The sequence below is a fragment of the Pantherophis guttatus genome, chromosome 7 (genome assembly GCF_059756535.1).
Source record: "Pantherophis guttatus breed Tessera chromosome 7, ASM5975653v1, whole genome shotgun sequence".
Classification (NCBI taxonomy): Eukaryota; Metazoa; Chordata; class Lepidosauria; order Squamata; family Colubridae; genus Pantherophis; species Pantherophis guttatus.
The window spans coordinates 65,712,805-65,725,796 of record NC_142069.1 but is presented as its reverse complement, the minus strand read 5'-3'; the positions used below and the strand labels follow the sequence as shown (position 1 = coordinate 65,725,796).

Below are 12,992 nucleotides of genomic sequence, written 5' to 3'. Positions count from 1 at the left end.
AATATGCAAAATCACATTAAGAGATGCAAGGCAATAATACCAAAAAGTATTCTGGTGAAACTGTTGAAGATAACCAGCACTAATACATATAAAGAGACTGTTGTATCTGCTACTTTCTCTCCCAATCTGTGAAAAGAAATTAGCCATAGAGATTTTGGTAATTTTCTATTATAACCTATGAAAATTATTTAAACTGAACCTCAAACTGAAATCTCAGACTGAAATCAAAGCTTGGATTATATACAGTACATACTACGATCACTGAATTTTAAAGACATCTGATTTACAATCAATTAAGTAATATAATATAATTATTATAAAACTTCAACAAATATGCTATAAGTCTGTGGGAGGGCTTATTCAGGCAACTATTATTAAGGGTCTAGAATTATGAAAAAGGAAAGGGGCTGGTGTTTTTTTTTTAACATCAAAGTAAAGTATAAATTTTAACTTACTTAACAAACTCTTTTTTTAACGTTTGAACACATCACCCTCTGCTGGAATAGCATGCTCATTACAGTGGCCAAGACAGAAAATAAAACACACAATCTAAAGCTAAAATTTTTTAATTCTGGCAACATATTTTATTTGTGAGCATTTCTTATATGCATACAGTTACTAGTCAGAAGAGCTGGGATATATAAGTTTATAAGGTTTACAAAGCCAACCTTCTACCTGTGCTGCTTATTACATCATACATAACCAAAGCTTGGTATATAACTCTGAGTCAGCCCAGTGATCAAACTGAATCATATTTCCTGTACAAACTGACAGCTACTCTACAGGATTTCACATAAAGGAACTGACCAGTCCTACCAGGATACTAAACCTGAATTTATTTTTTTTCATGGAAAACAGAAGTTCAGCTATTAAGTTCATTCTCAGTACATTCCAAGTTGTCATTAAGCTTCCACAGCTCAAAAGAATGTCAAATGAGACACTGGCTGAGCAGATATGAAATGAGGTAATTTCTTGGTTTACTCACTTCAATTTCTGGTGAATTCATCAAAAATAAGTTCAGGATTGTTTGATTTTTCTATATCAGATTTGAACATCTTAGAATATATCACAGCTATTACCAATTCAAATTCTTGAGAAACCATATCCATATACAAAATAATTGCCATGATGAAGATATAATTGACTAGAATGCAAACTGGTGAAGTTATTCCTCACTCTTTCTTCTACCCCCTTAAATGCTCCCTACAACCTGGCAACGTTCCTCTCTGTGACTATATACACACATGCATAGGCTTTATTTTAGGTTAGGTTTTCCCAGAACTGGCAAATGTAAGTTGTGTGGAGTTCCACTTCCAGAATTCCCCATGCTGGCTTGGGAATTCTGGGGCTGGAAATGCATATGTCTTAAAAGTTCCCAAGGTTTGTTCTTGGCAGATAGGCATATGCCAAAAAAACCCCTGTAGTCTGTATTTGCAGATCAAGTCCAGGGGCATCTCTAGAAACAAAGTATGTAGGACATTGGCCCTTTGTTTGGCAAAAGACTAGCTTCCGATTTATGCATATTATTGTTTTAATTAATATTTGATTGGATACATTCTAGAATATATGAGGGGAGGACAGATGTATGCTTATCTCTGGGACTCTTGACTGAGCAAATGTTAGCAACTGGAAGCCGCCTTCACTCAAGTGGATTTGTTTAAGAATTCTAAATCAGAAGAGAACCAGCGTGCATACAATAAACATCACATTGAAAAGATACCCCTTACAATACATGAAGAGAAAAAAGGATCTGGGAATTACGGGATGCCCAGCAAACATAGCCTCTATACCAGCTTCAGGGGCAATTTACACTCTACATGAATGAAGGTCCTTCAAATGGCTTTTTTGACCTAACTTGATTCAGCAACACAGTATAAGGGGAAGTAACAAACCCAGAGCTATTGCAAAGCATGACAGAGCAGTTTGGTTTTTTGTACTTTCAAAAGTCCATTGGAATTGCAGCCCGTGTCCTCATTGCTCAGGGAATTAATTAGATCTCTTGATATTTTAAGAATGTTGCAGTAAAGAACAAAAAAAACAAAAAAGAGCTTGTGCTAATGAAGATTTCAAAATCCTGGTTTTGCTGATATGTTGATTACAAAAAATTAAATCAATAATCTGGGGAACAAAAGGCAATTGCAAAATGTCCCTAATATCAAAGGTTTTACGTTGCTCAAGGCAAACTGGCCACATTCAACAATAAATTCAATCTCCTGAAAAAAACAGGATGAAAAGACTAGTGCATATTTACATCCGGCTCCACAGGTTCACATTCTAAGCTTAAAGAGCAAAATGTGTACTTAAGTAAATACTGAAAAATAATGACAAATGTCAAGTGTTTTGTCTCCAAAGCCCATTAAAAACTAAATTAAGACACTTTGGCAAAACCATAGCTGGCCTCTTCCTTTTTCCAGGATATTTTTTTTTTCTATGTCCATGTCCAGCCTACAGTCCTGGAACTTCATCATCTCTAACATAAATACTAATTATATTTAGTGCTGCTTAATGTTTTTAAGCATCAGCCAGAATTAGTAAATGCTACAATCTGTTGTTGTAATGAGAGCTAAAAAGCTTTCAAAAGAATCATCTGAATTATGCTTGAAGGCTGCTGCCTACTATTACCTTACTGCGAGTGTGGAGGTTCGTTCTCCTAGCTTGTGGGTGGTTTCCGAATGTTTCATTACCAGGCTAAGTAACATCTTCAGTCTTTCTTCACAAAAAAAATTTGTATTCCAACACACATCTCCCAAACCACAACGCACCACACAGTCAACTACCACACAAAAACTATCCCCTAAAGAAGCTACCTAGCCTGGTAATAAAACATTTGGAAACCAATCCACAAGCTCGGAGAACGAATGTCCACTGTCATCCTACACACAAGCTACAGATATTTGCCACTATCACATACCTTACTCTACTATAATACTCTAAAGCAGGGGTCCTCAAACTTTTTAAACAGGGGGCCAATTCATGGTCCCTCAGACTGTTGGGGGGGCTGGAACAGCTGGGTGGGTGTGGCTAGGTGGTCATTGACTGGGTGGGTGTGGCCGATTTAGCAGTTCATTAAATACACACAAATTAAACTTTAATTTGTTATGCTCCTGGGGGTGGAAAGCAGGTTAGCAAAGAGATGTGGCTGCCTTGACGGCAGGTGAGGGACTTCTGTCTCTGTGTGTGTGTGTCTCCCTCCCTCCTTCCCTCTCTGAAGGCTGGGGAGGGTAACAGTACCACTCCAGTACTACTCTGCTGCCCAAAATGGGCCCGTTTTTGGCCTCCTGAGGCCTCCACGCATCACGTTTTGGCCTTGGCCTCCAGAAGGCAGGTGGGGGCCGGCGGTAAGTGGGGTGATGTGGGTGGGGCAGCCTCATTGTCACATGTGGGCCAGATTAATGGCTTCGGCGGGCCATAGTTTGAGGATCCCTGCTCTAAAGGCAAAGAGTTCAGTTGTTGGAATGTTATGTTACCCTTTAAAAACTCCTTGATATAAAAATATCAAAAGTGTTAATTCCTATGCTATGCTATAATGGCAAATGCAGGGAGTTGCAATAAATGGAGTACTAAGCTCATGTGTGCATATATTCATGGAGTCTAAAACAGTACAATTCAGTATGAGACTCACACTATAGGGACACTATTGGTGTATTTTATTAACTGGCAAGTGTGAGAATTTTAACAAAGCACATTTGAATGCATTAGGTTGGAAAATGTCAGTATAAGGCATAAGGTTTACAACATATCCAATCAATATTTTGTTACTGAGGAATCTGTATAATGTCAAATATAGAAGAAAAATCTGAGGACTACAGGACAAGATACAAAGCCAATGGTCTTCCAGATATTGTGGGATTCCACAATATCTCATCACAACTCTCATCAGGATTCACTCTAATGTCCAACAACTATTCATAATGGAAAATGCAGTCCAATTTAATGGCCTGAGGTACCATATCCCTCTATAGGACATTTTTGAAGTGTATGAATATGTTGAAGTCCCTATCTTGAGAAACATCCTGCAACAAGAAACCAAGAGCACTGAGAAGTGCCTAAGAATTTAAATCATAAGCAATCAAGTTAGTAATATAAAAATCTTTGGATTCTGCCATTTAATATTTTTGATTTTGTTAAAAAAAAATCCCCCAATACAGTAGACATGAAGAGGATTTAGGCAAATAAGGCAAAACTTGGTTCCCAGTTTCGTTTCCTTCCCATTAGGACATCATCTTTTTCTTGCACTCCACTGAGCAGAAAACCATTCCTTCTACTGGCATGAACTTCTGGCCAATCAGACACTTGCTGCAACAGGAGCACAGAAAGCACTCTGTGGTAGCATGCCAGTTGAAGTTGTTGTAACTCACACGTTGAACTTCAGGATCAATAGCATTGTGGCAGCCTTGGCAGACCTGGGGAGTAATGGAAATCAACATTCATTTCTTTCAAAGTTTGGAAGGTAACAAAGACCAGAATATTCAACACAATATAACTGACTAGTTGAAATTAGTCAACTTTTCTAGATCTATGACACAAAAATGCCAATAATCTTATAACTTGTAGTGTACTTAAATGCATATGCATATCGGTTCTTTCCCCTTGCAACGATACCCCCCTCATACCATGGGAAAGCCAAGGGAAATAATCAAAACCATAAAAAGACGAAAGTTAGAATATTTTGGACGTGATGCAACAACCAGAAAAATACGGCATACTTCACTTAATCATCCAAGGAAAGATTGAAGGCAAACAAGGTCCAGGCAGAAGAAGAACATCATGGCTTCAAAATCTAAGGGACTGGTTTGGATAAAACTCAACAACACTTTTTTGTGCGTCTGTTGATAAAAATAGGATCGCCAACATGATCGCCAACATCCGATGATGGATATGGCACAAGAAGAAGATAGGTAATATCAGCTTAGAATCAAGCAAACAGATAGAGTACCTATTAATTCAGAACCTGGCTGCTCCCTATGAAAGGACAAGTTTGCATTAGCTTGAATTAATGGATATTGCCTGTGGAGCAGGCCATGGCTAAGAAGTCCTTTGCTCAATTTCAGTGGATGTACCAATTTCAGCTTTTCCTGGAATAGATGCTAGTCGTGGCACTCATACCCTTGTTAAAACTTGATTCAAAATACTGCATTGGGCTTTACAGATGCTTGAAGACTCTCTGGATGTAGAATGCAGCTGCCCATCAACAACTCAAACCTAATTCTGCCACATTAATCTGTTACTACTGTGTAGGAGTTGCACTGACAGCCAATTCAAGGTGCTGGATATGATCTTTAAAGCCCTGTATATCTTAGGACCCAATTATCTTTGAGACTACAGCATTCACTCTAAGCAGAACTTGTCTATAATGTATGAAGACAAAGAAGGTATGCCATAAATTTTCTGAAGGAACAGATTGCTCATGGAGATGAAATTGGCCCCTTCTCTGAAGATATGTATGTAGGAAACTTATTCATGACTGGCTGTTTCCAAAAGTCTTTGAGGAATGAAATAATTTTGAGGTTAGAATGGTTATTTCCCTTTTCAAATTTTCACTCCCGTAGTCTGTATTAATTTTGATCTCTTTGCCTCCAACTTATTTTATAATACAGGAATTCTGTAAGCCAATAATAGGCAGAGCTAAGAATTCTATGCAGGCAGCAGAGGATTGGACTGTTTCTCTATGCATATGCACACACCCTTTTCTAATCCTGCATATACGGTGTTTAGTTTGTGCTTTGTTTGGGATTCATTCAGTGCTGGGGCTTTTAGGATGTTGTAGCATAGTTGACTCAAAGCAGTTCACTAAAGTCAAAATACAATCCACAAAACTGTAATATAAAAATAAATATCACAATAATTGTATACTCATCAAGCTTAGATAGCAGACTAAAAGGCAAAGTTCTGAAGTCATCCTGCAAATTCAAAGTTCAAACAAAGCAATTTATCATATCTTATATTTTTGTGATCAACTATCCTTCAAACATGAACATTTATGTGCTAGACAGTATTATTCTCTGACCTTCATGTTTCTTTCACATGCTCACTAGTTCGTGCTCTGAATTTGCTTTAAAGCAATTCTAAATGTAGCAATAGCTTGATTTGTCTCACTGAGATAAATTCTATTCAAGATTACTTTGTATATAGAGCAGATTTTTTGCTTATTGAAATAGCTGCTTTGCTCAGTTCTTCAAAGAAATTTTTGCTTGTGCAAAAGGATATGCAATAATGATGTAAAGTGAGCAACAGTGTGTTAAGAGCATGGGGGTTTCTTGGCTTGGGGCTGGAGATTTGGCTTCCCACTTTATATTAATCTCATTTGAAGGATTATGCTACAATTTTCTCTCATTTCCTATCTGAAAAACTGTGTTGCTGATTTTCAGGAACTGTATTCAGAGAGAGTTTTAGTGGTCACACAAGACCTTTGGAGTTCAACTTGTTTATCCTGTTTTGCATTTTTGTAATATTTATTTATAGGCATTTGTTCCCATATAGAATACAAGAGGTTCTCTTGATTTATATGCCATCTTTCCTCCAGGAATTTATGGGGTCTTACGTGGGGGTCTTACTTCATTTTTATTTTCATAATGGCAAGTCTGTGAGAGTAGGCTGTACTAAGAAAATAAACTCTCCAAGGTGCTTTCATAGCTGAAGGCCACCTTAGGATCCAGTCTTCCTGATCCTAGACCAATCCCTTAACTACGATGCAACAACTCATGCTGTGTCAGACCAATGGTCCAAAATCATCAATATTTGTCAATTAACAGCTCTCATGGATTTCAGGCAGGAGTTTTTCCAACTCTACCTAGAACTTGAAATTGAAATTGGGACTATACAAGTGCAAAACACATGCCTTACTACTGAACCATAGCCCTCCTGATTTCAAAGTTGTGCTCAGAACACCATACAAGGACAGACAGAAATTAATAATCATATTGCTGGTGTTAGAGCACGTACTCCATTTTATAATAGTCCAATCTTGTATGCTGCAGGACTAAGTCTTGTTTTTTTCTCATCCACACCCTTACAGTGTCTGGGCATTATGCCAGCATTTCCACTGAATTCCTACCTAACCTAGAATGGTGATGTATAATTGAGTGTCATTAGAGAAGATCCTGTAAGCTGAATTGAAATATGAATTTATCCAACATCTTCATATAGAGTTGAATAGGAAGGAATTGAAATATTTTAAAAGAATGCCTTTCATCAAACCTTGCAGATGCTGACTCTCAATAGCTGCAGGCAATCTTGGATGAATGACAGTACTCAAGGCTATCAAAAGATCTAAAAGGACCAGAAGGAGAGCCCTCCTATATCAAACACTTGATATAGACAAACCATTAGAGTGATCAGTGCAATTTCTGCTCCATGCCCAGAATTCCCATTCTGAATCCTGAATGAAAAGGACCCTGATAACTTTTACAAGCACCATCACTTTCTCAAAAATCTAAAAAGGAAGATTGGGAATCAGCTAGTAATTGTTACATACTGTATTATTGTATCATCTTACTTACAGTATGCCATAAAGATTTATGATGTGTAAGATTGTATTGTCTCTTATTTTTCTCCTGGAGAATGGTCTTTCAAGGAACTACTCATGAAACAAGGTTTGTGAAAGTCCACTTAAGTATGCAACTTTACACAGTAATTATATATTCCAGGCAAAGCTAGACTTTCTTACCACAGCATGATTCTTCACATAACAGGGTTTGCAGATGGGCTTTTCATTAACCATGACGTAGATTTCTCCAGCCAAGACACAGTCACAATCAAAGCAGCAGAAATGCTTCAGATGCCAGTTTTGACCTTCAGCTTGTGTGTACTCATTGTTGAAAATAAGCTACAGGAAAGACAAAGTTACCAGGCTCACATTAATCTAGTTGCACAATTGTTTTCTTCTACCACAGCACATGAACTAAGACATGCCTCTTGCATGCCTTGGTGTGTTATTAGTTTGTTCTATTTAATAGACAGGATTTTTAAATAAAACTTTCTAGGGTTCCTTTTAAAAAAAAAACAGTGAAAATGAAGAACTGCCACCCTCCTCATTTCAATTTCAGTTAACAAAAAATTATTTTTATAGAGCTGTACAAAACTATAACTGTGATTAATGCTAAAGATTTCTGGGAATTGTTATGTGGCAATTGAATTGTCATGTGCAACTAATGCATTGAATTGATTTTACAGAATTCTCACTGAACTGGTATGCTAGGATAATTAATTCATGAGCCATACCATCTATATGGCAAAACAGTATGTAACAGAAGTAAGAGAGAGGCACACATCAGTCTGAACTGACAAACACCTGGACTAAGTGTTATAACTAGGACAAAATCTATTTAATAGTTTTCTGATTGACTACAACTTCAAGTAGTTCTCAATTAAAAATAGTATTATATGGAGATAAGCTCAGAAAAGGAATCCAGGGACTTTTTAAGGCCACTGTTCACAATGAATGCATCATAGTTGTGGAATTTATCTATGAAGCCTAATATGTCTAAGTAAATAGTCTTAGAAAACTGTTTACTTTTATTTTGGATAAGATGATAAGAATTCATAGTTAACTTTATATAACATTGGTTTAAACCATTATATTATAATAGACATGTTGACAATTTATCCATTGGTTCAGTTTAAGTAAGCACAAAGGAATGCACATTAGGGCAAAAATCATAACTTCACACTCAGAACCAATATCCCAATATTTCTTGGGATATTTAAAGAAAAATGTCAACTCAAAATATAGCAATCTGGAGAAAAATATAATTCCATACTAGGATCCTTTGGAAAAGCAGGCAAAAATAAAAATGAGAATGTTGTAATGGCAATAAAGAAAGTTATTACATATTTGCAACTGAAATATCATGCAATTTCTGGTCCCATTTTTTAAAAAAGGACATAATAGAAATAGCAAAAATGCAGATGATGACTAGCAACACTATTGGGATTTTAACATTTTCTTATGAGAAATGGATTGATTATTTGGGATTTTTTGACTGAACGGAATCTGATTGAGATGCATAAAATAATATAAAGTACAGAGAAGTACTTCTCTTCAAACTGCAGGACTAGGGTTTTTCAGTTAAGCTGAATGGAATAAGATTTAGATAAAAGAAAGCACATTTTCACAAAGTGCATAATTAACCTGTGCAATTCATTACCAGAGGACATGATAATGGCCATTAATTTGGATGTCTTTCAAAAGAGAGGGGATAAATTCATGGAGAATAGATATATGAAGGGCTTTATCTGTTTTTAAACACCACTCACAATGGAACAACTGGGGCAGTGTACTCTGACCACTGTGAAAGCAAAAATGCTGCAATAAAATGAGCCTTGGCCTGATCCATGAGGACTATTCTATTAATAATGTCCCTAAAGCATCTCCTACGCAAAATAGTCCACCCCCATTATCCAAAATTCAAGTGAATCCAAGCTTCTGTATGATGGCTTCTATGCCTCGTCTTCTACTTTATTCAGTAGTGACTGACTGGTAGTACCGAAAGAATGCCTCTGAACTCAGGAACATGAGTGCACACATGGCAGCTAAGGTCAACTAATTAAATTATTTCAGGAGTTAAAGGAAATAATTTGCCACTGGAATTCAAAGTTGCATGGAGATCTTTAACTTTTTTCTGTCTGTACAAAAAAAAGATTTAACAAGGTTAAAAGCTAAAATTGCTATTAGATCCATCACACTCAGATTCTGACCAGAGTATTCTTTACAAATGCTTGGCATCGGTGGCCAATCTTGGCAGATAGAAAACTGAGCAAAAGGGATTCTTGCCTCATCAGTCATTAGTTCTTCTAGGCACTAAAGAACAACCAGGAAGACTCTTGCTCACCTCATCACATCCAGCACAGCGAGGTTTTTCACTGTCACAGTAGTGTCGGCCACAATAGAGTTTTCCATTTTTCCAGAAATAAATCATATCTACCAGGAGTTCACTGCAGGTGCAGCAGACAAAGCAAGCAGGATGCCAGAGTTTGTCATATCCAGCCCTCTCAGCATACACAGCTGGGTCACCTTCTTTCATATTTTGATTGCACCGGAAACAGAACTGCAAGGAAACCACAAAAATCATACTGGAATCTGCTTAACTGGAGAACTGAACTAGTATGTATGTATGTATGTATGTATGTATGTATGTATGTATGTATGTATGTATGTATATTTTAATTAATTTTGTAGGCAACCCATTCAGAAAGCTTTGGGCGGTAAGTAGATTAAAAGCACAAAAGGTCAGTACAACAAGCAAAACATGAAAAGGAAAAGATGTTCAAATTGGGAGATAATAGATATAGTAACAGCTAAATAAACTATGGAGTCGTTTGTGCTCTCTGAGTTGGGTTGTTTTTTTGCAGATGTTTCATTAACTGGCAAAGTAACATCTTCTGTGCTAGAAAAGAATGGGGTTTGTTTATATACAATAGCTTGCTCTGTCTGAGTTAGTAAGGAGTTCTTTTCTCCTTGGCAGTTCTTTGATTAGGTTATTGTTTATTGCTTGATTGTTTATCTGAGTTGATAGTTTCTTGATTAGGGTATTGCTTACTGCTTTTTTGTCTTGTATTAATCCTGGTGTAAATCTCTTGCCTATCTGGGTGTTAATTGCTTGTCTTTTTTGTTCCCTTTTTAAACTCTTGGGTCTCTTTTAGACTCTTTTGAATGATGTATAAATGTGATTTATCTCCATGTGCCCATTGATGGCAGATTTGTCTGAGGACCAAGCTTCCAGAATTCCCTAATGTTCTTAGATTTAGTTTGGTCTAGAATCTCTGAGTTTTCCAGTTGAAATTATGCTTGAGATTGTTCATGTGTTGTGAAATTAAGGAATTTTCATCGTGTTTTCTGACTGCTACTTAGTATTCATGGATGCACTCTTCTGCTTGTCTGACTTACACAGTGGCTGTTAGAGTCTTTACACTCTATGTTGTAGATGACTCCTGTTTTTTCTTCTTGAACTACTTGGTATTTTGGTTGATGTTTATGTAAGAGATTTGGAAAATATGCTAGTCTCCAATCAGCCTTAAAGGTGAATGGCTGGTTATGTGATGAACCTTAGGTTACTGAATAGTTCATGATTTAGCATGGGATGGAAATGTTATGCTATTCTTGTGATCTAAATTCCAACCTCTAACAGACCAATCTAGGAATCGTAGCTGAATATGTGTGGAGTATTAATTCTTTACTATTCCTCTTTTTCAGATTGTATTTATCAGATTAGATTAATGAAACATGTGAGAAAGTCAACTGACATATCTCACAGTTATTGTGGGAGCACAAAGAACTAGTAGCAGGGGCAATCTTTCCAAATGCCCTAGAAACAATACATGTAATCTAATGAAACTGCAATATTCTTTTTAATCTATGCTCTAGTCTAGCTTGTATTTTATTTAAACAGATCTTTTAAATAAAATTGTGAATCAGCCTGAGATTTACAAGTTTTGTTACAGTTTGTAACAGTTTCTCAAACATTAGAAAATATTTACCAGTAACAGACAAAAATATTATTGAAATATATTTCCTGGTATGGTTGCAAAAAAAAGTTAGAACACAACCATTTTTAAAAAAATGGAAGTCCTGTTTTTCTTTATATATGACAAGAACATACTATGGACCATAAACTGGTATGTTTCATGAATTTCCTACCTTTGGGAAATTATGGAAATATGTCCCTGAAACAGTTGAGGTTGTTCACTGCCTTCCAGGAAATTTCCTATTGTCCCCTAAAGTAGAGCACACTTTCAAACAAAGGCCCTAAAACCAGTCTTTCTCAACCTTTGCTGGTTAGAGAATTCTGGAGTTGAAGTCCACATATCTTAAAGTTGCCAAGGCTGAGAAACATTATACTAGACTACAACCATTTCCCATTTTTTATTTTTTAAGAAGGCTTATGACATTTACATGGGATCCTAAAGCATTATTGAAAATAAAAATGCTTGGAGGCAACATACCAGTGTCATTTAAAAAGATGGGATAAGAACTTTGGAGGGCATGCAAAGAAGGTGTCAATAAATAAGCTGGGGCCACAAGCATCATAGTGATAACCCCAAATTATTTAAAAGGGTACAGAGTTAAATAGTTATTTCTGTTCCTGAGTGTGTCAATCATTCATGACTTTAACAGTGTGACTTTAACTAAATCCACTCAGTCTGAATTTCAGAAAATGATAATATATTTAAGTTAGGCAGCAGATATTTGAAGTCTGCCTTTTGTGGCCACTCTGGAGAAAGAGAAAAGTGTCCAAATCTCAGGTTACCAAAGTTTCGTCATATTTTCTCCCACCTCAGCCAGAAAGTCTCCCCATGAGCATCGATAAACAGAGGGGAGACTTGCATCTGTGTCTGTATAGCACACTGGCTTTCCAGAGTATCTGTTTTTCTGACTCATTGATTGAAAGAAACAATGAGGAAGTTGTAAATTCAATTTTAAAGTGGAACTAAAGCACCTTCTTTTTAAATTAAGTGGGAAAAGAGGAAATAAGATCGGCTTTCTTTTGTTGGTTCCCATTCAATGGTCAGTTTCCTCTCTCCACCTCTAGGGAGATTTGTTTTCCTGCAGGATTATTATTTTTCCTCTTGAAAAACATTTAAAAAGAAATAATACAGCACACTACTTTGGGGAACTAATGGCTGTCATCTAAATATAGTTCGCTCACCAGCAAAAGATAAAATATTGATCTCTATGCAGATCTTCAGTTAGGCATGTTAAATTAATATTGTAAGAGCTCTGCATGGTTGAATTGCTTTCTGTTGCTGCCCAGAAGATATTCTAATTATGAAGTGGATATTTTGGCTCAGCTTTTGAATTTTTTTTTAATTGCGGCTGTCTAATATATGGTGACAGCCCCTAAAAATATTTAAGCAAATCCTGCACTGCTACATCTCAGTTACTTGCTAAAAGAAAGATTCTTGCACTGAGCATGGGGCTGGCCTAGATGATCTCCAAGGTCATTTTTCCATTAGTATAATCAGCAGTAGAAATTTTCAGATTCTATGGATCCCTT

General features: G+C 36.5%; 1 protein-coding gene across 2 annotated transcripts in view; it reads right to left on the bottom strand.

Moving 5' to 3' along the window:
* Positions 1-561: 561 nt before the first annotated feature.
* The window catches only part of TES (testin LIM domain protein), a 32,266-nt gene continuing 19,835 nt past the window's right edge, over positions 562-12,992 (bottom strand). For both annotated transcript variants that reach the window (XM_034431020.3, XM_034431021.3), the window contains exons 5-7: positions 9,831-10,046; positions 7,667-7,825; positions 562-4,403 (exon numbers count right to left, since the gene is read on the bottom strand). In XM_034431020.3, coding sequence (XP_034286911.1) covers positions 4,212-4,403; positions 7,667-7,825; positions 9,831-10,046 — 567 coding nt within the window. In that variant the 3' untranslated portion in view covers positions 562-4,211. The remainder of the gene's footprint in view (positions 4,404-7,666; positions 7,826-9,830; positions 10,047-12,992) is intronic.